Source organism: Danio rerio, chromosome 4 (genome assembly GCF_052040795.2).
Source record: "Danio rerio strain M-AB ecotype USA chromosome 4, GRCz13ab, whole genome shotgun sequence".
NCBI lineage: Eukaryota > Metazoa > Chordata > Actinopteri > Cypriniformes > Danionidae > Danio > Danio rerio.
Genome location: NC_141024.2, coordinates 68,923,571 through 68,950,000, shown reverse-complemented (window position 1 = coordinate 68,950,000; position 26,430 = coordinate 68,923,571). Strand labels below are relative to the sequence as shown.

Below are 26,430 nucleotides of genomic sequence, written 5' to 3'. Positions count from 1 at the left end.
AATGACCTCTCTGCTTGAGCTAACAGACTTGCGAAGAGATACTGCATGCTTCCGCTCACATCCAAATGTAGACTCCTTGGCCAAAGTTGAAGGGCTTCACTAGGAAGCTCTGCGTCCTCTCTGCTGTTCTGCTTCCGTAAAATTGGGCAGAAAAGGGACCACTGCATGAATTCATCGAGGGTAGCGTGGCCGAGGGGTCTAAGGCGCTGGAATTAGGCTCCAGTCTCTTCGGAGGCGTGGTTTCGAATCCCACCGCTGCCAGATGTGGTTTTAAACATGGCCAAACTGCTTGAGTGTGTGAACGCTGGAAGTGAAAGAGTAAATTTAAGTCGTCAACTAGTCAGTATAATGTGTTCTTTGAAACTCACGGCAGACTCGTTGGTGTGACAGCAACACATCCCTAAGCTCGAATCTGCTCAGGAGCAAGTGTCTTTCCCACAATTAGATTGCAGCATCTTAACAAAGTCTGCACTGGAAGTCTCTCTTTGCCATTGCTCCTTTTAGCAAGAGCACCCTATTGAAACAGGAACAGTAAAGATTCACAATTAGAGTAGTAATACTCTATAACTGGATTTGAATATAATAACAACAACAATGTGGGGTCTGCTGTGATGGAATCAGTAACTTTCACTCTTTTGTGAAATAACAGTTACCTTGTAATCAGGCTTAAATGCATCGCAGCTGGCTGCCGTAAGGAGAAGACTTTAAATGCCTTGAGGTGTGCTCAAATAGAGACAGAACTGTGGTTGACAGGAAGGCGGGAGTGCTTCCTAAGCTGGTATTAAGGAGGTCTCTTTCTTTGTGGAGGAGCTCCAGCTAGGCATGGCTAAATTGAACTGATTTCCCAGAGCTGTTGTGCTACTTGAAACAAGTTGATGTCGAAACTGCTCAGGGAAAGCAGCTTTGTAAGGTAGCGTGGCCGAGTGGTCTAAGGCGCTGGATTAAGGCTCGAGTCTCTTTGGGGGCGTGGGTTTGAATCCCACCGCTGCCAGGCAGTCCTTTTAGGATGCTTGAGAATGACCTCTCTGCTTGAGCAAACAGACTTGCGAAGAGATACTGCATGCTTCCGCTCACATCCAAATGTAGACTCCTTGGCCAACGTTGAAGGGCTTCACTAGGAAGCTCTGCGTCCTCTCTGCTGTTCTGCTTCCGTAAAATTGGGCAGAAAATGGACCACTGCATGAATTCATCTAGGGTAGCGTGGCCGAGGGGTCTAAGGCGCTGGATTTAGGCTCCAGTCTCTTCGGGGGCGTGGGTTCGAATCCCACCGCTGCCAGGCAGTGCTTTTAGGATGCTTGAGAATGACCTCTCTGCTTGAGCAAACAGACTTGGAAAATGATACTGCATGCTTCTGCTTGGATCGGTCTAATGCGCTGGATTTAGGCTCCTGTCTCTTCGGGGGCGTGGGTTCGAATCCCACAGCTGCCAGATGTGGTTTTAAACACGGCCAAACTGCTTGAGTGTGTGTGTGAGTCTTAGTGAACGCTGGAAATGAGAGAGTACATTTAAGTTGGCAACTAGTCAGTATAATGTGTTCTTTGAAACTCACGGCAGACTTGTCGGTGTGACAGCAACACATCCCCAAGCTCGAATATGCTCAGGAGCAAGTGTCTTTCCCACGATTAGATTGCAGCATCTTAACAAAGTCTGCACTGGAAGTCTCTCTCTGCCATTGCTCCTTTTAGCAAGAGCACACTGTTGAAACAGGAACAGTAAAGATTCACAATTACAGTAGTAATACAGTGGGGAATAAACCAGAGTCAAGAGATGCGTTGATTATGTGAGTCAGTGTTGGTATGACTTTCTGACACAGAGATGAAAATAGCCTCACCATTTACTTTCCTTCACTAAATAAGGTATAGTGATAAAAATGCTGGCTTACTTTGTGTTCCAGAAGACAGGAAATGTTTAAAACCACATGATGGAGAGTAAATGGTAAGCTCATTTTCATATTTAGGGTAAACATCCATTTCATGCTTGCCACTTTAAGCCTTTATACTAAAGTTCACTTTTTTGTTCTTTTTTGAAGACCTGATAGTGCTGAAAGAAGAGACACATCAATGGAATGAAATGGAAGAGAAAAAACAAGAAATAACGACTGATGAAAAACCCACAATCACTAAAAAGACTTTATCACGTGGAAGATCTCGGAAATCCAAGTCTAGGTGTAATTACAGCTGTAAACAGAGTAGAAAGAGTTTCTGTCAAAAGCCAAACCTTGATGTTCACACTAGAAAGAAACCTTACACCTGCAAACAGTGTGGAAAAAGCTTCTATAATACAGGAAACTTAACAGTGCACATGAGAATTCACACTGGAGAGAGGCCGTACACATGGCAACAGTGTGGAAAAAGCTTCTATTCTACAGGAAACTTGGCAGTGCACAGAAGAATTCACTCTGGGAAGAGGCTCTACTCTTGCCCTCAGTGTGGAAAGAGTTGTAAGCAAAATGGCAATCTTGAAACCCACATGAGAACTCACAATGGAGAGAGAAGCTTTATTTGCACACAGTGTAGGAAAGGTTTTTCTCAAAAACAAAACCTTACCATCCACATGAGGATTCACACTGGAGAGAAACCTTACACATGCACAGAGTGTGGTAAAAGTTTCCCACATACAGGCTCACTCAAACACCACATGATAAGTCACACCGGACAGAAGCCGTTTGCATGTGTTCATTGTGGAAAGAGCTTCACAACCAAAGCTAGCCTCATGAACCACATGAATGGTCACACTGGAACCACATGTGATCATTGTGGAAAGAGTGCAAAGACTCCATTAAGCAACACATGAAGACTCACTTAGGAGAGCGTTTTCGATGCAGTGAGTGTGGAAAGGTCTTTAAACATAAAAGAAGCCTCATCAATCACATGAAGCTTCACAATGGAGAGAAAAAATGAGGCCTTGTCCAGCGGAGCTTAAGGCTTTCCCGGGATAGCATCTCGGGACAAGTGTAAACTCTTGAATACATCTCAAGTTACTGGAATGAAACCCTTTGAACCTGAAGATTTAAACTCAATAACTGAAGAGGGGTGAAGATGTACCAGATTGTGAGAGTTTCTACAGGGCTGCAATGAAGCAAAATAACTCTATATGTGTTTCAAGTTATTATGAACTGAGAACCAAATTTGTGCACATTGCACACTGCAATCAAATGATCGGCTCTGAAAAGAGAATTAGAAAGATTAGGGAGGAGAAAATGTTTGGGGAGATGCAGAGAAAACTGTCCTACACCCTTAGATTGTGTTTTTGATCGTTCACACTGTTTGATTTTTACTCCCTTGAACAAACAGATTTGCCTCCAATTTTGGGCTTTTGTCTGCAGTTTCACAAAACTTGTTGGTGAATAAAATTTGGCCGGTGTGAACTTGCAGTGACAGTGAGAGACTGATGCAGACTCCATAAAGCCCTGTTCAGACTACACAATGCCATTTGCCAGTTACCACAGATCAGATTTGTGTCAGATTATGAGATTTTGACTTGATCAAATCTTGATGAGTTGTGGGTAACAAATGAAGACTTTGGTTTCAAAACACAACACATTTATTTTGATGGACCGATTTTAGAAAATAAAAAAGTTTTCCTCATGAAGACAATTAAACTTTCTGTAAACAACTGGTTACCTTTGAAGAGATGTTCATGTGAAAACTCCCACATTACTAAAATAAATCTGTGTATGGGAAGCCCAGTATCTCTATTGTGAATGAGAATATAAGTGATTTGTTAGCTTACATGTTAATTCCAGTACTCAACAGACTATTGAAGCACTTCAGCTATCTATTTATTCAAATTCTATATATATATATATATATATATATATATATATATATATATATATATATATATATATATATATATATATATATATATATATATAATTTGAATGAACAGATAGCTGAAGTGCTTCAGTAATCTGATACTGGGTTTCCCACCTAACATTGCTGTTAGTAATAGTAGTCACACACACACATGTATATATGTATATATATATATATATATATATATATATATATATATATATATATATATATATATATATATATATATATATATACACACACACACATATGTGTGTGTGTGACTACTATTACTAACAGCAATGTTAGGTGGGCAAAATAAAACTGAAAAATGATAGTTTTTTTTAAACTAGTATGGGTCTATAAATCTCATTGTCACCCTTTAAAAGGTTTAAAAACCAACATTTATAAATTTATATATTTATGAATGAAGAATTTTTTGCAAAGCATAAACGGTTATTAACTACTTAATGCTGTGTACAATTTTCTTTAGTCACATTAAATTTAACTTGTTTACTGCAAAAAGGGTTTACATGGATATTGACATGAGACATGAGTATATGCAATTATAGAAAACATGCTCAGTGTTTTCAATATGACTTTCACAAAATTGACAAGTTCTCCTTATTATCAACTTTTAGTCTCAGGAATTCTTTTGATGGATACACATCATTAATCATTTAAACTGAAGTTCTTTAATTTTGGGGAGAATTGAATTTAATTCCTGTGAATTAAAATCTTTAAAAATAAATGAGGTCTGAGCTGATTAGGATGAAGCCTTTGAATAAGAATATTCCTTTAAAACTTATTATTACATTTTGGATCTCTAAAAAATAAAGATGGAAGAGAGAACATTACAGAATAGTGTGAAAGAAAACCTCTGATCAATACTGTGATGTTTTTAGGGATAATATTAATTATTGTTTTAAACTCTTTAGGGTGACAAGCAAAACCCTGTTTAAAGAATGGGTTGAATAATTTTAATTTAGCAAAAAGATTGTCATTTCAAGTGAAAAAATCAAATGTGATTATAATCTATTTGAACAAGTTACACAGCGTAAACCTCTGCTTGAGGACTCTTAACAGTAAACTGAAGGAAGCCTGTGTTATGGTTTAACTGGTGTCCGTGTTAACTGAGGCTCCCTTTCACTTGTGTAAACTATCCATGTTTGCAGATTGGCAGATTCGTCACTTTTTCACAGTAACATGCCCATACCAAATAAAGATTCTTATTACTTGGTGTCATTGTATCATTGTTGATTTAATATTTGTGTGGCAGAACAGCATTAACCAAAATTGATTTAAAGAAATAATTATAATTGACATCAACTGGATTCGAACCCAAGTCAAAAGGTTCTGAAATCGGTTTTGGTATCTTATCAGTCAACATGTGCCGTGCTTGAATTGTTTCCATGTACTTGCATTTACATGTTTCTATGCACTCTCACGCTGATATTTTCTCAGAATAGCTCTAATATGTTTTATCACAGTTAGTCAAACCGTGATTTTTATAGTTGTAGACTTGTGGAAACCTGTCAACGAAGTCACACACAAGCTGGATATTGTTGATATTTTCCAGTGTGTGTGTTACATTCCGGTTCACTACCAGTGTGTGGTACATTCTACGTCACTTCCGGGGTGTGGTACATTCCCTTTCCAAAGGGAATCTGTAATTGTAAATTTGTTCAGTGTTTTGCGTCATGTTAATTTGTTTTCTAAAATGTAAATTTGTTTCGTCCTTGGTAAAATTGTTTTTCCTGTGTAATTGTGTCTGATGATAAGTAAAGATGTTTTTTAAAATGTAAATTTGTCTCGAGCTTTGTAAAAGTGTTTCAAACTTTGTAATGTTGTTTTGCACTTCCCGGCCACCGTACAAGAGTGCTAGTTAAAAAAACAAAGACTCAAATGATCAATTTAATTATTGAAGCATAAAAATGTCTTCATTTTCTTGTCGGCTTAGTCCCTTTATTAATCTGGGTTCGCCACAGCGGAATGAACCACCAACTTATCCAGCAAGTTTTTACGCAGCGGATGCCCTTCCAGCTGCAACCCATCTCTGGGAAACATCCACACACACACATTTACACACACACTTATACACTATGGACAATTTAGCCTATCCAATTCACCTGTACCACATGTCTTTGGACTGTGGGGGAAACCGGAGCACTCGGATTAAACCCACGCGAATGCAGGGAGAACATGCAAACTCCACACAGAAACGCCAACTGAACCGAGGCTCGAACCAGCAACCTTCTTGCTGTGAGGGGACAGCACTACCTACTGCGCCACTGCTTCGACCAGCATAAATATGTACATAAATAAATCACAATTTTAATGGACAAATAAATAGATATGCTTAAATTGTGTTTTTAAAAGTAATTTAATTAAGCAATAAAACAAAAACATTTAAAATGTATAAATAAATAGACACATTTATTACTGTATTATTATTTAATCCATGTTTTAAAGGCTGATTAATCAAACAGTAAAAATTGTATTAATAAATCACAAAACACATTTTAAACAGCTTTTTAAATAAGCATTCGGCAAATGCTTTTCTCCCTATTTGCTGTTTGGTTTTCTTTTTCTTTTGCCACATGCTTTACTTAAATAAAATCGAAAATAAATCGAGTTTAAAAAATGGCTTGATCTGCTGTAATGAGCTATTGTTCTCCTCTGTTAGGAAAAAAAGACAGTTAACAGTTTTATCTAGATTAAATGACCTTGGTGATAAAGATTTTCTTGGAGATATAAAACAAAATGAACTTCGTATTTTGCCATCAGAGTTGGATTACTATTATACAGAGAAAGCTAAAGGAGCTTTACAATCTAGAGTGAAATGGATAGAGGAGGGGGAGAAAAATTCTTCATACTTTTTTAATTTAGTAAAGCATAGGCAAGCTTCAAAAACTATTAATAAACGTAGCATAAATAACAATGTAAGTGAAGAGAAAACTTTGATTGATGATCACATCTATTCATGTTATTATGTAAATCAAAATTTAATGAGAGTGATTGTGACTTTTTCTTTTCCTTTTCAAAAGATAAAGTTTCTATTATAGATGACAGCTTCCGTGAAATGATGGAATCTGACATTGTTATTTCTGAACTTGATGTTGCTATTTCTAAAATCTCCAATGGAAAATCCCAGGCATACACGGAATTACAGTTGAGTTTTATTAACATTTTTGGCCAGAGATAAGATTTTTAGTTTTTGAAGCACTTAAGGAAATTAAAGACAAAGCAGAACTATCAACTTCTATGAAGCAGAATTTTATCATTTTAGTTCCAAAGCCAAGCAAAGACAAATTATTTTTAGACAATTGGAGACCCATAACTCTTTTGTTCAATGATTTTAAATTGCTTTCTCATCTATTTGCTAATAGACTCAAAAAAGGTGTAGGCAAGATACTTAGTAAAACACAATCAGCTTTCATTAAAGGGAGAAGTATTCAGAATGATAGTTGATATGCTCGATTATAGGTATTTAATTCCTCAGACAAGTTTATTTCTATTTTTAGACTTTTTCAAGGCATTTGATACCCTTCAGCATCCTTTTTTTGTCTTTAGAAAGTCTTTAGAAACTTTTGGGTTTGGTCCGAGCTTTTGTAGGGTAATTTCCATGTTCTATACTGATATATTCAGTAGTAAATCCCTAATCTTCTAGAGTACACTTAAAAAGAGGAATCCATCAAGGATGTTCCATCTCACCTTTTCTTTTTAATATAGCTGTTGAACTAATGTCATTATATTTTAAAAATTCAGAGTACACTTTAGGTATTGATATACTTGGTAGGACTATTAGTTTAAGTCAGTTTGCTGATGACACTCTATTATTCTTAAAAATATGGAGTTGCTCTCTTTACTCTTGACAAAATTTCTGTTTCCTAAAGCTTCTGAATTCCCCTTAAATCTAAGAAAATGTGGAATATTAACTATTCAGAATTGTACTTTAAGAGAATTAGTGGGTATTCTAGTAAAAGAGGAAGTTAAATACTTGGGAGTTACCATCTTCAAAATTCTGTTAATAGAGAATGTGCAAATGTTAATATTAAAATGGAAAGGATTGGAAAAATCCCTAAATCATTGGCTAGTATAGGAGAATTTCTGATGCATATAGAGGAACTTTTATTATGTAATCACTATATAATCTGCCACTATTAAAATATAGATTACTATTAAAATGCAGAGGAAAACACAGAGGCATGCAGGGCCTTATAATTGAGGGCCTTACGGCCTTGAGACATGGCAGGTTATGCGGTGAAGTGAGAACATTCAGACCGCATATGCAATACATTTAGACAAAAGTATGTATTGACCAAGACAAAAACAACCCTCGACAAAATAGCATACATAAGGAGAATCATTTAGAAAGTATGGATCAACATGATCATGTGCAAACACATGATTGTAAGCACATGCCATATGACCTTAAGATATGTAAAAACAGAAAAACATACAGCCAATAATTAAAAAGCTAGGATACTATTGGAGCCGGGAAATTGCGTGATGCTATACGACATGTCATGATGACTATGGGAAAAAACTATATAAACTAAGTTTTTGAACATTGGGAGGAGAGAGATCGATCGACCAACTCTGCTGTAACAATAAACTGCTTCAACTTGAGAACTTCGAAGACCTCAGCCTCTTTTTTGAAACTTAGAAGATGTTTGTCGAGATCCAGCGCAACTTTCCACAACACTAGCTAGAGACCTTTCCATATTGGGTAAAATTCTTTTGACTGGGATTATTTAAAATTATATATTTAACCTATCCTTTATATACTCCTCCAAAAAATAGTTAAATCTATAAATTCAATATTATTTAAATTTATTTGGAAAAAAAAAATCACATTTACGTAAGAATCATATGGTCAAAGAGTATGAATATGGAGGTTTAAAAGCAATCGATTTTGAATGTCTTCATGGCACTTTTAGAGTTAAATGATTGAAGGAGTGTTTAGCTAAACCTTATTTAATATGGCATCATATCCCAAATAATTTGTTTAAAAAAATGGTGGCCTTGAATTTGTATTAAGATATGATTATGATTGTTCAAAACTTCCTTTGAAGCTATCTAATTTTATAAGCAAGCACTACTTTTTTGGAAAATTATATTTACCTATAATTTTCCCCTCATAAATCCACTCTTTGGAATAATAGGGCTGTTAATATTAACAGAAAATCATTGTTTAAAAGTGACTGGTACAATAAAGGCATTTTATTTATTAATGATTTGTTAGACAAAAATGGACTGCTAATATCTCATAACAGATTATTAAATAAATATAGAGTTAAAATCACAGATAAAGGTTATATTGAAATTTGTGAGGCTAAACACCTATTGCTTTGTTTAGGTTAATTCAAAGTAATTATTTTGATCCCCTTGTACACTTGTAACTTTTCTTCCGTCTTTAAAAATATCAGTGTTGATATTTTTGATAGTAAGTATAACAACAAGCTTATTTACAACATGCCTTATAATGGGTGATTTTAAGTGTTATCATCTAGGAGTTGTTAAACCCTTAGTAGAGGACAAAGCTTTTACCTTTTCTCTTAAATATCCTGTAGCACCTGAGGTTAAGTAAACTCATTACAGAATTTTATTCAGGGTATACCATGTAAAGGAGTTTCTTCAAAAAAGATTTAACTTTGATGTTGACAAGTGTAGATCTGCTCCAGAAACACTCGATCACTTATGTTTTTCTTGTGAATTTACTTTTAAATTCTGGTTTGACATCCATACTTGGCTTTCATTAAAGATGATTTCAGTCCCCCCTATTGTTCTAGAAGATATTTTATTTTACAAAGCTGATTTACATTGTTCTTTCTCTGATGTTGTGAACTTTATTTTACTAATGGGTAAATATCAAACTCATTGCTGTAAGTGGAAAAAGTGCAGACCCTCTTTAAGATGTTTTCTTTCTGAGGTAAAGAAATTGGCTCAAAGCCTCAAATATTTCAGAAACCAAAGTAAAATAACTGAAGCTCTCTGTACTTAATTTTCATAATATTTATTGTTAGAATATTTTGTTTGTCCTTTGATGTAGATCTTTTGTACTGCTCCTTGCTCCTTGTTGCAGTGGTAACATTTTTAATTTAATTTATATATTTGTAATGGTAAATATGCCTTGCGATGTTGATTGTTCTGTCTTGTGATGTAAACTTTTTGCAACAATAAAAACGAAAAAAAAAAAACACTTATTCTTAGTGGATTAAACAAGTTTTTCAAAATTGTGTAAAAATGTTTGGATTAAAAGTTTTGATCAACTTCAAATACTGAATGTCTGTGTATTTGAAAGAGAGAGAGCAGATATGTTATGTGAAATGTGAAAAGGAGTGTGAAATTTGTCATGTCCTGACTGCAACAGTAAGTGGCAAAAAAGCTGAACAAAAAAGACTTTTATTTTGGCGTGTTGTGTGACGTCATAAGGCTGCGCCGCTTCCGCGCTGCGGTTCAACTGGAGGAAGGTTTGTTTCACAACTTTACACAAATATAAACCGATTGATTAAAGTTTCAGGTTTTCCTTTCGATATTATATACCTGCGGTTGACTATTATTTTAATCCTTTATACAACGAAGTAGTACTTCTAATATAAGTATACAATTTTATATATATATATATATATATATATATATATATATATATATATATATATATATATATATATATATATATATAAAATAAATGGAGTACTAGTTTTTATCAGGTCATTTGTTTGTGGCTTTTGTTTCTTGCTCAGACTTACCTGATTTTTTTTTGTTAATCACTCTCATATAAAGGAACTGTTGAAGCAAGTGTTGAAGAGAAGTTATTTTGTTTCTGTTCATTGTTTTGTTAATTTTAAACAGAATAAAGTGTCCAAACACAGAGAAAAACTCCTGCTGAAGCGACTGATCTCCACACTGTTATAAAGATGGCGTTTATTAAAGAGGAGAGTGAAGATGTGAAGATTGAAGAAACATTCACAGAGAAAAAGGAAGATCTGCAGGAACAAACAAGTTAGTTTTTATTCAGATATATTTTAATAAGAATACTAAATTAAATCCATGTTGCAGCCTTGAGTGTGCTGCCTAGTTCTCCTAAATGCACATAAGCTCTTATTTAAAGACAGGAATGAGTTTCTTTTGTTACTTGTTCTCATGTCTTTTGTCATTATGTATTATTAGTCTCCCATTTTCTCTACCTTCTTAAGGTTATTGCTTTTCTTGTTCTCCTACTGTGTGTAAAGCGTCCTTGAGCACTGTCGCTATATAAAATAAATAAAAACAATAAATTAATAAAAAGTTAAACTGAGCTGACGATATTTGACCTACAGTATTCTCATAGAAGATATCTGCTATTACAGTGACAGTGTTGGCTTGGTACTTTCCATTTGCATATGTCAGGTTGATCACAATTCCCTTTTTTTCATCGACTTCTTTATAGGTTTAAATTTGTTTCTAGTAGTTGTTACTAGTTCTCACAGATTGTATCAGAGTTAGAATTAAATCTTTATTATAATAACTAATTATCAGGGCTATTGTATTTAAACAGGGTTTCTGCGGAGACTTAAAATGTCTTAAATTCCAAAATCTAAAATTTGCCCCTAAAAAGTCTTAAATTTACTGAAACGTTATGCTGTAGGTCTTAAAGCTTTTTTAAACAAGTCTTCATTTCCCTGTGTTCATGTTTTGTTACCCAATTTGGTCAAAACCCATACAATCACCAACAATCCATCTCAATAAAACTTTCAACTTTTATTTAAAAAAAGGTCATTTTAACTCTGTTTATCATAATGGTAAAGACTGCTGAGGATATCCACCTGGACAGATTGTTGTGAATGGATTTAGTTTATTATAGTTTTTAAAACTTTTAAAACATTTGTTAATTAGTTTTTATTTAAAAGAAAGTTTATTTTGGAAAAAAGTGTGTTGATCCAAGTCGAGCTCTCTTGTTTTTACACAATATTTAAGATATTTTGCTAAGAAATATCTAAAATATTTTAATGTTATTATTAGTTTTGATTTATTATTGTATTATTAAATATTTTATATAAAAAATATTTTTTGATAGGACAAATAAAAATCTTTTTCTTCTGGGGCAATTGAAAAATTCCTTGGTCTAAAATTTCATTCATAATGGTCTTAAAAATGTCTTTAAAAGTCTTAAATTTTACTTTGTGACACCTGTAGAAACCCTGATTTAAAGTATGTCAGAAAATGTGGATGACTCTAATTTTAAATATGCTGAATGAAATGGACACTAAAATAATTAATTATTATAAAACATTGTACAGTTTTTTAAATTATATGATGTTGCTGTGGGACAACATGACGCAAAATAAACAAATTATAGTGGAACAATAATGTTTAGCATTGCACTGACTACAACTGGCCAACAAACTAGTCTAAAAATGACTTTTGCTGTGTAAGAAATGGATTACAGCATGCTGATGATATGCAAACGTTTGAGTGTAAAGTTCATCAGTATTGACCATATTCTTCACGTACCAGCAGGTGCCGCTATTGGAATCTTTTTGCTTTTTAAAGAATACATTTTTAGATCCTTAAAACAGTGTAATGCTGCTTGTCTTTGATCTTGTGGGGGAAACCGGAGCACCCAGAGAAAACCCACGCCAGCTCGGGGAGTACATGCAAACTCCACTCAGAAATGCCAACTGATCCAGCCGAGGCTCGAACCAGCAACCTTATTGCTGTGAGGCGACAGCACCACCTACTGTGCCTCCTCGTCGCCCGACAACACTGATTTATTTGCATATTTTTATGCAATATTCCAGTTTTGCAAATAAATTTAATTGGCATTTTTGGATGGAAACAGCTGTAAGGTTTGGAGCTTACGCTGCTTTTCTGAACAAATAGTCGGAAACAGAAAGCAGTTGAAGGATGGCGTGTTTAAATCCATTATTTATCTGACTCTATTGTAATTAATCTGACTCCGTCAAAGTTGTTATTATCATTGATAAAGAGAAAGAATCTCAAAGCTTAAAGCAGGTAAAGTTGTTTATTAAGTTACATGTTTGAATATACAGACAGTAGAATGAAACAAACTAACATACTGTATAAAGAAATTAGCTGTACGTGCACTGCTGAGCAACAAAGACAGTGAAACTGCCTTTGTTATCAAATGAGGCTACGTAGCCGTATGAGGGAAATGCAGAGTAAAAGCCATTCTCCCAAATCAACACTTACCGTTCCTTATTATACCCTGAGCAAAGCATTGTCAGACATGAGTGAAAATCAACCCCCAAAACGAACTGAACATGAGAGCACAGCAGAGGAGATAAAGTGGGTGAGAACATTAACATACTCTCCTCAAGCCATGACTCAACAATAGTAAATATATTGAAATACAAGCAATCAATGTCTCTGTTGATTTTATCACTACAATGCTTAAGTCATAAACTGTCAAATGACACCAAACATGATAAAGCTATTTGAAGGAGGATCACAAGCAGAAGAATTGTGTATGGTGAAAAGCACATGGTTACTGCAAGCAAATGGCAGAGATGTGTACTGGAGCTGTGATCAACTCTACCAAGCCAGGAGGACCCATTCCATGCTTGCAATGTCTCACAAGTTTTTGATTAGCATAGAAGGAATATATAATAGAAGAATATATAATTTTTCTCATCCTGCTTACCCATTACCTACATTTCAGTCACACAAAGAACAAAGTCACGTACGAGAAAGACTTGTTCTTCTTTAATTAATAACTAGCTTAAATTCACAGACCTTCAACAGAGACATGCAAGTAGAATGTAAGTAGATTAATTGGATTATTACTCTTCTAAAAACTGTTTTAGTACTGCTTACATTCCTATTATTCAACTATTTTAATTGATTTTTCCAAAGTCTTCAATTGTTCCACAACACACATATTGAACAACAAATTAACATGGTAAATAGCTACAGACATACACCCCATAAAGAAAAAGGGTGAAAGATAAAAATAAATTAATTAATAAAAATAGATCAAATAAATTAGGAAACTAGGGATAAACTCTCACCAAGGATATAATAACCTCTGAGCGTTCAATGTAGGAGAGGAAAGGCTGCCAATTCTCTAAAACTTTTTTGTAGAGTCTCGGATGATGTACTTAAAGTGCTCGAGTTTAAGATGTGATAACAATTCTAATATCCAATGTTTGTGGGATGGTGGGTTTGTTTTTTCCATCTTAGGAGAATCAGGCGTCTGGCCAATAAAGAAGAAAAGGCAATGATCTCTATTACATATAGATGAAAATGATCTAAAAATATTGGCCCAAAATTTATGTAATCTAGGGCATCACCAGAACATCAGATCTGCTGGCTTCAAACCACATCTGGGGCAAGATGAATCTGACCCTGGATACATTTTTGCCAGCTTGCTCCTAGATAGGTGAAGCCTAAGAACCACCTTAAACTGAAGAAGACCATGTCTAATACATACAGGGGATGAGTGTACCAGTTCTATGGCATATTGCCAGGCTGTATCTGATATTTCTAGTCCCAGTCTGTCTTCCCATTTTTGTTTTATACAATTTAGGCAAGGGGAGGCAGTTCTTTAGACCACTTCATATAACATGGACATCATACCCCTTTGATATGAGTCCATATTTACCAATTCATCTATCCAACATGCTTATGGTTGGTTCAGTGAAGGAGAGAAGTTTTTTTTAACGAAACTATGGACTTAAAAGTACCTAAAAAAATTGTCTCCAAAACAAGAGCTTCATCAAATACCTTGCACAACAGTGGTGTTAGCTTGGCAGTAAACTTCTTATAAAACTCGGCCGGAAGCCATCAGGGCCTGGTGCTTTTCCGGTTTTCAATTTTTTAATTGCATTTTCAATTTCAGAAGGTGTTATTTTTATTCTAATGCCAACTGATCTGAATCACAAAGGTATGGCAATTCTAAATAATTGAAAAAGCTCTCAATACGTCCAATTTCGTTTACCTCAGAGCTGCAAAGGGTTTTATAAAAGTGTTTAAATTGATCATTAATTCCCTGTTAATCAGTAATAATACTGCCGTCTTCCTTACTAACTGCTGCTATAAAACCAGCTGCTGAGGATTGTTTCAGTTGGTAACACAATAACCTGGCAGCTCGTTCACCATGTTCATAATGTATCTAGCGTGATCTTATGTGGAGATCCTTTGCATTTTCACTGGTCAGGGAGTCATATTCCGCTTGCAGAAGAAGTCTTTTCTAATGGAGCTCTTCGGAAGGTGATGTTGAGTGTAGCTGATCAATTGTATTATTTAATTCATAATCTCTGTAAGCCGTTTTGACATTCTTTTATTTGCGCTAGCTTGATATTAAATAATCTGTCCTTTTATAAATGCTTTCAGAGTATACCATAGGATGCTCAAACTTATCTCTGGGGATTCGTTTATCTCAAGGAAGAAATAAATTTAAGCATCAATAACTTTTACAAAATCGTCGTCTGCCAAGAGTCTTGAGTTAAACCGCCATGTATGTTGGAGGATTCCATTGCCTGAAAACATAGCTTTAGAGAGACTGGACAATGTTCCGAAATAACAATACTACCATACTCTACTGCTGACATTAATGCCCCATTCACACGGGGCTTCAGCGTCAACGCTTGACAGAGGGCGTGTCTGAAGTTGGGGCTGACGTGATCGTCATAGCAGCGTTAGCCAATGAATTTAGTCAGCAATAGGCCACAGTCTGAGCTGGTGTATTTGCATACAGCGATCTGTTGGCTGATGCTTCCATCGCCGCTTGAAAAGTTGATCAAGTCCCAACTTTTGCAGCGAACAATGCCTCTGAAGCAGCGTCGACGAATCCACAATGAAGTTCGGCATTGCCTGACGTCACCCATTCAAAGTGAACGGGAAGCGTTGACGCTGATGCCCCTTGTGAATAGGGCGTAAGGGACGTAACTGCTTGTCCAGGAGAAAATGGTCAATCCTGGAATAGGTTTGATGCACAGGTGAATAAAATTCAGGAGGTTCGCCTCCTAAAATTAAATTGTGTGTGTCAAGACTAGGCAAAATTGAAAATAAATCAATGAAAATGTGTACATTGTCCCAATTAGGAGCATACACATAGGCCAGGACCACAGACATGTTAAAAGTTTGGATTATTATGTATCTGCCATTTTTATCCAGCACATTTGACTCGATGACAAACTGTACATTCTTATGTATGAGTTAAGGGTGGAGCCGAACCCGAATACGGTATTCGGAAAGGCACGAATAGCGTGTTTTTACGAATACTTGATTCGAACAAATACTTGAAAAATTATTTGTATTTGGGAGCAAGAAAAACACTATATCAAAAAGCAGCGTTTCCTCATGAGACCACAGTGTAAGCCCGCGTGAGAGAGAGAGAGGGAGAGAGAGAGACACGCTCAGTGCAAAACGCGCCAAAGCCCGAAACTGAAAGTGAGACGTGACTTTTAAGGGGCTGTTTCATATGGATTTATTAACCATTCTTACTGTTCAGTGATCGCAAACTGCCGTAGTTTAAAGACGCAAACCTCTCACTGCACGTCAGCTGCACGCCTTCAGCAGACCTCCTCGTTCCTGCAGCACGAGAGCTTTATGATTGTTTATGCGCGCCAAAAGTGGCGGATCTGTCCGGTAAAATATCTGACTGCGTGTCACCGCATCCCTAAGGACTGTTTGGCGAAATATTTGACTGCATGTCACTGCATAACAAACGACTGAAAGGATATAACTAGAGAACTCTCCACTGTGCTACTGGGTGAGAAGCATATGGCAAGCCGTTTTAGCATTTAAACCTTGTTCAGACTATCCATAAATATATTTAGAGATATCTCTAATTATATTTTGACTTGTCATAATTATAATTCGACTAGTCAGATTGGAAATATCTGCAAATATATTATGACTGACTAGTCATATTCCTCCATTGACTTCCATTGAAAAATATTTGCAGATATCTCTAAATAAACAAACAAACAAACTTTGTGTCTGTTTTGTGGCAGGCAGATGATAATAGCAGGACTGTATCTTTTAGTATTATATAGAATACTTTTGTTCTGCCAGATCTCCCAGGCAGGGTTTATTTAGATTTATTTAGTTAATATTATTTTTTGGAATTCTGTGCATTGGAAAGAAGTTCTTTCAGAAGAAGAACAGTTTTTTGAAATATTATTTGTTTTTATTCTGTCTATTTAGTGTCCTTCAACAAGAACGGTGGTGGTGGGGTTCATAATATTCACAATGGTATTTTATTAGTTGTTGGTTTAACCATGGATGAGATAATGGCTTCTATGTTATTTTCTTATCAATGACATTTCTTATCACATGTTCAAAAACAACAGCCAATATTGCATATCTATAATTTATATAATGGGTATAATTAAACAATACTTTCACTATAACGTAAATTAGAAGTGTAATAGAAAAAATATATATTTTTGCGCCATTTTGAATTTTACTCGAATACAAATACAAATACTTTTCCCCCCTCAACAAATACAAATACCGGCTGCTCCGCACATCCCTAGTATGAGTACAGCAACGACCCTACTTTTGCTATTGAAGTTTGAATAATATATTTGTGTATAGCCTCCTCTAAGTTTAGAATAGTCATTTTTCAACAGATGTGTCTCCTGTAAATATACAATATCGGATTTGAACTGTTTTTAACTGATTTTAATTGTTTCGTTTTATTGGGTGATTTAGCCTCCGCACATTTCAACTGGTAAAGTTTGTCTTTAGTCCACCCATTTTATGGGCTGTTGAAAACATTTTTCAGAAGCATCCGAAGCACCCGAAAGGTATCTGTGGGTTTTGTATGTAGGGGTATATATAAATGTTGCTATAATAAAGGCCAATGAAGAAAAAATGGCCATGAATATCAGATCACTGTGCTATGATGAGTGAAAAGCTTAGGTGCTGGCTCTAGACAGTACAAAATACAGACAGTGCAAATATAATGACAGTGCAAAATACAGATAGTACAAAATAATTTGGCAGCATTATAATTGTTGACAGCGATATGTATAATGAATATGTGTACCCATAGTTGTAGGCAGTATTGTTTTAGGTATGTATTGGTTAAAGTGCAGTGCATGCTACATATACATGGTGTGCAGTGAGGGGTATTAAGTGTTCATCAGCCTGATAGTCTGAGGGAAGAAGCTTTCCTTTAGTCGGCTGGTGCGTGACTGGATGCTGCAGAACCATTTGCCTAAGGGTAGCAGAGAGAAAAGTCTATGGCTTGGGTGGCTGGAGTCGCTTATAATTCACTTGGCTTTCCTCATGCACCGCCTGGTGATGTCGTGATGGGAGGGAAGCTCACCTCCTACTACGCGTCCAGCAGTTCACACAATTCTATGTAGGCCTTTGCGATTGCTGCTGGTGCTATTTCCATACCAGGTGGTGATACAGCCACACAGGATGCTCTCCACAGTGCAGGTGTAGAACGAGCGGAGGATGTGAGGGCTTATTCCAAACCTCCTGAGACGCCTGAGGAAGAAGAGGCGTTGTTGTGCCTTCCTTCCACTGCGTCTGTGTGAGCAGTCCATGTCAAATCCTTAGCAATGTGTACTCCAAGAAACTTAAAAACGCTGACTCTCTCCACTGGTGTCCCGTTGATGGTGATGGGGGTGTGTTCTCTCTTCTCCCAGCTCCTTGGTTTTGCTGATGTTGAGTGAGAGGTGGTTTTCCTCACACCACTGAGTCAGAGTGTAAACCTCCTCTCTGTAGGCCATCTCATCATTATCTGTGATTAGGCCCACCACTGTTGTGTCATCAGCAAATTTAACGATGACGTTGGAGCTGTGTTTGGCTGTACAGTCGCGTGTGTACAGGGAGTACAGGAGTGGACTGAGAACACAGCTCTGTGGATTATCAGTGTGGATCAGGTCATGTTGTTCATTCTGACCACCTGGCGTCTGCTTGACAGGAAGTCCAGGATACATTTGCACAGAGAGCTGTGTAGACCCAGAGCTTGGAGCTTCACCACTAGTTTGGCAGGCACTATAGTGTTGAATACTGAGCTGTAGTCCACAAACAGCATTCTCACATATGTGTTTTTGTTTTCCAGGTGAGACAGAGCAGTGTGCAAGGTGAAAGTTATTGCAACATCAGTGGAGCGATTATTCCTGTAAGCAAATTGCAGAGGGTCAGTGTGAGCAGGCAGTACAGAGCAGATGTGCTTTTTAAACAGCTTCTCAAAGCACTTGCTGAAGATGGGTGTCAGAGCAACTGGACGCCAGTCATTTAAGCATGTGGTTTTAGATTATTTCAGTATGGGCACTATAGTAGCTGTCTTAAAGCATGTGGGAACCACAGACAGAGAGAGCGAGAGGTTAACGATGTCCGTGAAAACCCCCGCTAGCTGGTGTGTGCATGCTTTAAGTACACGTCCAGGGATGCCATCTGGGCCATAGCTTTCCGGATGTTCCGGAAAGATCTCGTTACGTCTGCTACAGAAACAGAGTGTGCTGGCGGTTTTTGTATCGGCCGCGGGAGCGCACAGTGTGTGGGTGCTGTCCTGGGCTTTAAAGCAGGTGTAGAACGAGTTGAGCTCGTCCGGGAGAGATGCAGAAATGTTTACAGTGGCGGGTTTGTCACTTTTAAAGTTTGTGATGTAATTAAGTCCCTGCCACATACTCCTCCCCTCTACCTTGTACCTCTGTATTGATGTTTTGCTGCTTTGATAGTTTACCTGAGGTTGTAGTTTGCTTGTTTTTGTTCCTCAGCATTTCTGGATTTATAGGCGGAGGTTCACACTGATAGGGCTGTTCGAACTTCGCCATCAATCCATGGTTTTGGGTTGGGGTAGATACGAACAGTTTTTGTTGGGACCATGTCTTCTATACACTTTCTGATGAAGCATGTAACGGTGTCTTGAGTAAACTTTAATGTCGTCATCAGAAGCTGCCCGGAACATCTCCCAGTCCACATGATCAAAACATTTTTGAAGTATGGAACTCGATTGGTCCGTCCAGCTTTGAAACGTCTTGAGGGTGGGTGGTTCCCGTTTCAGTTTCTGTCTGTAAGCAGGCAAGAGCAGAACAAAAGAGTCATCTGATTTGCTTAGCGGTGGGCGGGGGAGGAATTTGTTGGCGTCCCGGAACGGAGAATAGCAGTGGTCCAAAATTCGGTCACCACGCATGTTTGTGGTGATATGGTGATAGTATTTTGGAGTGATTTTCCTGAGATTGGCATTGTTAAAGTCCCCTGTAACAATAAACGCTGCCTCTGGGTGTGTGGTTTCCTGCTCGCTTATGCTCCCATTCAGTTCCCTAAGCGCCTGCTCTGTGTTGGCTTGAGGGGGGATGCAAACATCTGTAATTATAACAGCTGTGACCTCTCTTGGTGGCCAGTGTGGTTGGCACCGAAGCATAAGGTATTCCAGATCAGGAGGACAAAATGATCTAACTGGATGTATGTTTCTCTTATCTCACCATGAGTTAATAAAGAAACAAACACCTCCTTCTTTGCTTTCCCCTGTCGGTTCTTTCATTCTATCCACAGTATCTTATCCATAGTATTCTATCCATAGTATTCCCTGTCTGCTAAACAAATGTTAGAAAAACATTTTGTTGTAATTATGAATATATAATTTGTTGCTCTTGGTTGTGTAAATTGCTTCCTTGTCCTCATTTGTAAGTCGCTTTGGATAAAAGCGTCTGCTAAATGACTAAATGTAAATGAATATATACAAATAAAAATAGGCCATTGTTACGACCCCCTCGTTCGAGTTGCAACATAAAAGAGCTCAGACAACAAAAAAATTATATATGCAACTTATTTAATATACACAACTAATAAAACAACAAATCAAGAAACAAACAAATGTCTAGGGGAAAATGAAGAAAATAACTAACTTTAGCTACACATATAAATAATGCCAAACAAAACCATAATGTTGCCAAAATAAAGAGATGGTCTTGATGCGAGGATGGCCAGTAGCCACACTATCCTACAGAAGCTAGCTCACTTTCGCATTTATATGCTTTGAACCAATTGGGGAGTAACCATGGCACCTTATCAGGATCTGCCACATCCAAACTAGAATACCAGGGTCGTCACACCATTTACACCTTTCAAATCTGTGTCTTATCAATGTGACCAAAATTACTTTTATGATCAATTATGTAAGAAACTCTGAAAACTAGACTGACACCGTTTCAATTTACAATGACTTCTATGTTAGGCGACTATGACACAATTTACATTGTAAAAGCAGTAGATAAATAAAGATGAATTTAATCTGCTTAAATGTGTACATGTTAATGACTGAACAAAATATGATCCGATTTTATTTTACATTTAACATGCATCAAAATAAGTGTGTGTAGCCAATGTTTCCAGTGTCTTTTTACTTTTCAGCTTTTGATGAGAGATTTTTAGACTTGATGAAAACTAATCTTTTATTTATTTATTTCAGACCTAATTGAAGAGAATGAGAGGAAAGAGGAGGAACATCATGTCAAAATTGAGGAAAAAACTCATTTACAGACTGATGGTATTTTGAAAAGGAGAGACAAGAATTGTTTCACCTGTACTCAGTGTGGAAAGATTTTGGCAAGCAAAAGCAAACTTAAGATTCACATGATAATCCACACTGGAGAGAAACCATTCACGTGCACTCAGTGTAGGAGGAGTTTCAACCGCTCATCACACCTTAATCACCACATGAGGATCCACACTGGAGAGAAACCATTTACTTGCACTCAGTGTGGGAAGAGTTTCAACCGCTCATAAAACCTTGATCAACACATAAGGATCCACACTGGAGAGAAACCAATAACGTGCACTCTGTGTGGGAAGAGTTTTCGCCAATCATCATCCCTTTCTAAACACATGAGGACCCACACTGGAGAGAAACCATTTACTTGCACTCAGTGTGGGAAGAGTTTCAGCCAATCATCAAATTTTAATCTACACATGAGGATCCACACTGGAGAGAAACCATTTACGTGCACTCAGTGTGGGAAGAGTTTCCGCCAAGCATCATCACTTAATAAACACATGAGGACCCACACTGGAGAGAAACCATTTACTTGCACTCAGTGTGGGAAGAGTTTCAACCGCTCATCACACCTTAATCAACACATAAGGATCCACACTGGAGAGAAACCAATAACGTGCACTCAGTGTGGAAAGAGTTTTCGCCAATCATCATCCCTTTATAAACACATGAGGATCCACACTGGAGAGAAACCATTCACATGCACTCAGTGTGGGAAGAGTTTCAGCCAATCATCAAACTTTAATCTACACATGAGGATCCACACTGGAGAGAAACCAATAACGTGCACTCAGTGTGGGAAAAGTTTTCACCAATCATCATCCCTTTATAAACACATGAGGATCCACACTGGAGAGAAACCATTCACATGCACTTAGTGTGGGAAAAGTTTCCGCCAAGCATCATCACTTAATAAACACATGAGGATCCACACTGGAGAGAAACCATTCACTTGCACTCAGTGTGGGAGGAGTTTCAACCGCTCATCACACCTTAATCACCACATGAGGATCCACACTGGAGAGAAACCATTTACTTGCACTCAGTGTGGGAAGAGTTTCAACCGCTCATCAAACCTTGATCAACACATAAGGATCCACACTGGAGAGAAACCAATAACGTGCACTCTGTGTGGGAAGAGTTTTCGCCAATCATCATCCCTTTCTAAACACATGAGGACCCACACTGGAGAGAAACCATTTACTTGCACTCAGTGTGGGAAGAGTTTCAGCCAATCATCAAACTTTAATCTACACATGAGGATCCACACTGGAGAGAAACCATTTACGTGCACTCAGTGTGGGAAGAGTTTCCGCCAAGCATCATCACTTAATAAACACATGAGGACCCACACTGGAGAGAAACCATTTACTTGCACTCAGTGTGGGAAGAGTTTCAACCGCTCATCACACCTTAATCAACACATAAGGATCCACACTGGAGAGAAACCAATAACGTGCACTCAGTGTGGGAAGAGTTTTCGCCAATCATCATCCCTTTATAAACACATGAGGATCCACACTGGAGAGAAACCATTCACTTGCTCTTAATTAAATTCAATTCAGCTTTATTTGTATAGCGCTTTTACAATGTAGATTGTGTCAAAGCAGCTTCACATAAATGGTCATAATTAATTGGATCAGGGTAGTTCAGTTTTTAGTGTTTAAGTTCAGTTCAGCTCAGTTCAGTGTGGTTTAAATCATTACTGAGAGTCCAAACACTGAAGAGCAAATCCATTGATGCATAGCTCTACCGATCCTGAACCATGCAAGCCAGTGGTGACAGCGGAGAGGGAAAAAAAAAAAACTTTACTGATAGGAGTGAAGAAAAAAAACCTTGAGAGAAACCAGACACAGTTGGGCACGACCATTTTCATCTCTTTGCTGGCCAAAAGTCTTGTGCAGAGCTGCAGTCTCAGCAGTGGAGGCTGGAAGATGGCCTCAGCGAAGACTCGTCTGTCCCTGGAGCATCACTGGAATCAGTCTCATGTTCTCCACTCCCCACGACCACCAGCGCAGCAGCAGCTCAGGATACGGCCTGGTCCCGGATATGGAAACCTTGGGATCATCTTGTCGCTGGTCTTAGATCCAATCAGTGACTCCGCATAATCTGAGGACCTCGGGATGAGTATCCCCAGGTGGAAATGAAGAAAAAAAAAGAATAATTAGCGTAGCTGCTGTTCATAGTGTATATAAGCAAGATGTAGAAACTTGTGTGGAAACCTGCTAAGTGATGCATTGAGTGTATGCTTTACTAAACAGATAGGTCTTTAATCTAGTTTTGAACTGACAGAGTGTGTCTGAGCCTCGGATGTTATCAGGGAGGCTATTCCAGAGTTTAGGAGCCATAAATGAAAAGGCTCGACCTTCTTTACTCGACTTTGCTATTCTAGGTACTACCAGAACCCCGGAGTTTTGAGATCTTAAAGAGCGAGTTGGATTGTAGAGAGACAGAAGATAAACAGGAGCTAGATTATTTAGAGCTTTATAGGTGAGAATTACTATTTTAAATTTAATACAAAACTTAACAGGCAGCCAGTGTAATGAGGATAAAATTGGGGTCTGTGGTCACACCGGACTTTTCTCTCCATAGACTTCCATTCATACGCACGCAAATGTGTCAGACTGGAAACATAAGTTTGTGCGTCAAGTTTCGCAATTCACTGCCTTGCAAGGTTCAAGCTTGGTGAACTTTGACCTTGGAAATTACATCACTTGACTATGTAAGACCCACACTGGAGAGAAACCATTCACATGCACTCAGTGTTGGAAGAGATTCAACCGATCAGCAAACCTTAATAAACACATGAAAATCCACACTGATGTGAAAGAGTATATGCGCTTTGAGTGTGAGAAGACTTATTACAGCTCCAAAATTGAAACTGCACCAGACAATTTACTCTGGAGAGACCGTACAAGTGTTCACACTGTGACAAGAGGTTTAATCAGTTAACACATCTGAAAACAACAGGATTCACACTGGAGAGAAACCGTACAGATCTGATCAGTGTCTACAGAGTTTTAATCTTTCGGCGCAGCTTAAGAAACACATAGACAAAAAAGTTGCACACATGACATGAATGCAGCAAAACATTTTCTCTGTGCACTGGATGTTTCATGTCTGAATAATGTTTGAAAAGGCTGAGTGACGATATACTGTTTTCCAACACTCCTACACTGCAGTAGGTCGGGTTGTAAATGTGTTCCGCTTCTCGCGTTTACCGTAAACACCGTGGTGGTGGCTGAAAGAAGAACTGTCATAAACATCTGGCCAACAGCTCCTCTGCAGCTTAAAATCTCTTTGCAAGTGATTGTACCAGTGCAGATAAATTTGTACTCTCTCCAGTGTATTCATGTAGCTAGTGTTGTTTTAGATGATGTTCACTGTCTGACTCCCTGAATGAGAGACATCACTGGGAAGACACCGCACATCAAAGAAGGTGGAGCTCTAGGACGCTTAGTTTGCAGTATACCAGGGCCTCAAGTTTTAAAAGCCCATTCAATTGTCCTGTGTTGCAGCTTTTATTAGTGAAGTTTCTTTACTTTTAGATTCTAGATTTTTTCTAGTTTACTGCATTTACTTTGAGTAGAATACAAACTTGATGAATATTTTATGATTTAGGCAGAGCGACAGGTATTAAGTTTTACAATATGAATACACTGTGATGATCCCAAGACTCCAGATTAGAGCATGTGGTAAATTCTGATTGGATGCCTGCATTACTCATCAATGGGTTTATAAAAGTTGTTGTGCTAGCTACCCCAGGACGCTGTGGCTACTCAGGAGTCCACATGTCAAGACCTGCCATCTCGTTGGCTCTTTAACCTTATGGTTTGGTTTTGCATTACTTTTGTCATGTAGTTAAAGTGTTGTTGTGATTTTATCCTAAGTTCTTTATCGTCATTATTATCCCTAGACATTTGTTGGTTGCTTTGATTGTTCTATGAGTTACTTTTATAATAAATAATTTGCATTCAGGCTATTTTGTTGGCACTCTTATGGTGCGACTCTAACAAGCGGGTCATAACACTTCGCAAAATGTGGCCGGTTGTATCCAAGATCTTGTTCTTTTCAGTCATGACCATAGGTGAGAGTAGGAACCTAGAATGAGCAGTAAATTAAGAACATTGCCTTTCGTCTCAGATCCTTCACCACAACAGACAACCACATCAACTGCATTACTGCTGCCGCTGCACTGATCCATCTTTAAATCTCACATTCCATTCCTCATGGAAAACACTGATACTTGAACTCCATTTGGGGTAAAGACTCTCCTCCAAACTGGAGATGGCCACCTTTTTCCAGTCAAGCACAATGGTTTCTTAGAGGTGCTGTTTCTTTCCCTGCCATGTCACACTCAGCAGCAAACCGTCCCACTTACTCCATGTCCTATGAAGCCAAAAAGACAACGTTATCTGCAAATGGCAGAGACAGTCCTAGGCTGCACCTAAAATTCTGTCAGTAAAAATTACTGTATTTTTTAGATCAGCCTGAAAAATAGCACATTTACAAAATAAAATGAATAAATGGATGGATGGATAGACATTGTAGTGGTGGAAGGGGAAGTTGGATGGCTTGTGTAGATGTTAGATGATCACACACTCACACACACACACACACACACACACACACACACACACACACACACACACAAGTAATAGCTTCTAGCTTATTTTTATTACGTTCTTCAGCAGTAACAAGCTTTTCTGTTCTGTCGCTCCCACCACCGACGTTCCCCTCTAGCTCCACCCACTTCCGTTACATCACTTGACACACAAGAAGCTACATCCCCCGCTTTTTTATTTCCAATATTTTTATTGCATTTTTTCCAGATATTATACAAACTTGCAAATGTATATGAAAAATAGAAGTCCTATCAGCAAAGAGATGACATGAAATACATAGCAATAAAAACAAGAAATCTGTAGAACTCTTTAAACAACCTAACATTTTTCTACCCCCTTCTATGCACCATCCCTCCCATCTCCCACCCCTCCCTATTTTCTGAGGCATTCAATAAGTATGTAACGGTGAATCAAGACACTGATAAATAAATAATAAACATATAAACAAATAAATAATAACATTAGAAAAAAAATTATAAATAAAATAAATAACAATAAATATATGGGTAAATACAGAGGATGAAAATGTAAAATAGAA

General features: G+C 37.5%; 2 protein-coding genes, 1 long non-coding RNA gene and 3 other non-coding genes across 6 annotated transcripts; 5 read left to right on the top strand and 1 right to left on the bottom strand.

The window, feature by feature from the left end:
* The first annotated feature begins 179 nt into the window (after window positions 1-179).
* Window positions 180-261, top strand: trnal-uag (transfer RNA leucine (anticodon UAG)). Its single transcript has one exon. It is a non-coding gene; the product is annotated as a tRNA-Leu (tRNA).
* Window positions 262-276: 15 nt separating this feature from the next.
* LOC108179130 (uncharacterized) lies at window positions 277-3,355 on the top strand. The gene is made up of 3 exons (XM_088649894.1): window positions 277-310; window positions 2,030-2,764; window positions 2,809-3,355. Exons 1-3 carry the CDS (start codon window positions 277-279, stop codon window positions 2,898-2,900), a joined length of 861 nt encoding a protein of 286 aa, XP_088506020.1. The 3' UTR covers window positions 2,901-3,355.
* trnal-aag (transfer RNA leucine (anticodon AAG)) lies at window positions 910-991 on the top strand. The gene has a single exon. It is a non-coding gene; the product is annotated as a tRNA-Leu (tRNA).
* trnal-uag (transfer RNA leucine (anticodon UAG)) lies at window positions 1,195-1,276 on the top strand. Its single transcript has one exon. It is a non-coding gene; the product is annotated as a tRNA-Leu (tRNA).
* A 6,867-nt stretch (window positions 3,356-10,222) lies between the features above and the next one.
* LOC108183338 (uncharacterized) lies at window positions 10,223-22,849 on the top strand. Its single transcript, XM_087250606.2, has 3 exons — window positions 10,223-10,273; window positions 10,656-10,805; window positions 21,184-22,849. Exon 3 carries the CDS (start codon window positions 22,188-22,190, stop codon window positions 22,815-22,817), a length of 630 nt encoding a protein of 209 aa, XP_087106732.1. The 5' UTR covers window positions 10,223-10,273; window positions 10,656-10,805; window positions 21,184-22,187; the 3' UTR covers window positions 22,818-22,849.
* LOC147845253 (uncharacterized) lies at window positions 13,638-26,360 on the bottom strand. Its single transcript, XR_015484520.2, has 3 exons — window positions 25,908-26,360; window positions 20,479-25,868; window positions 13,638-20,187 (listed from the first exon to the last, which is right to left on the bottom strand). It is a non-coding gene; the product is annotated as an uncharacterized LOC147845253 (long non-coding RNA).
* Window positions 26,361-26,430: the final 70 nt, after the last annotated feature.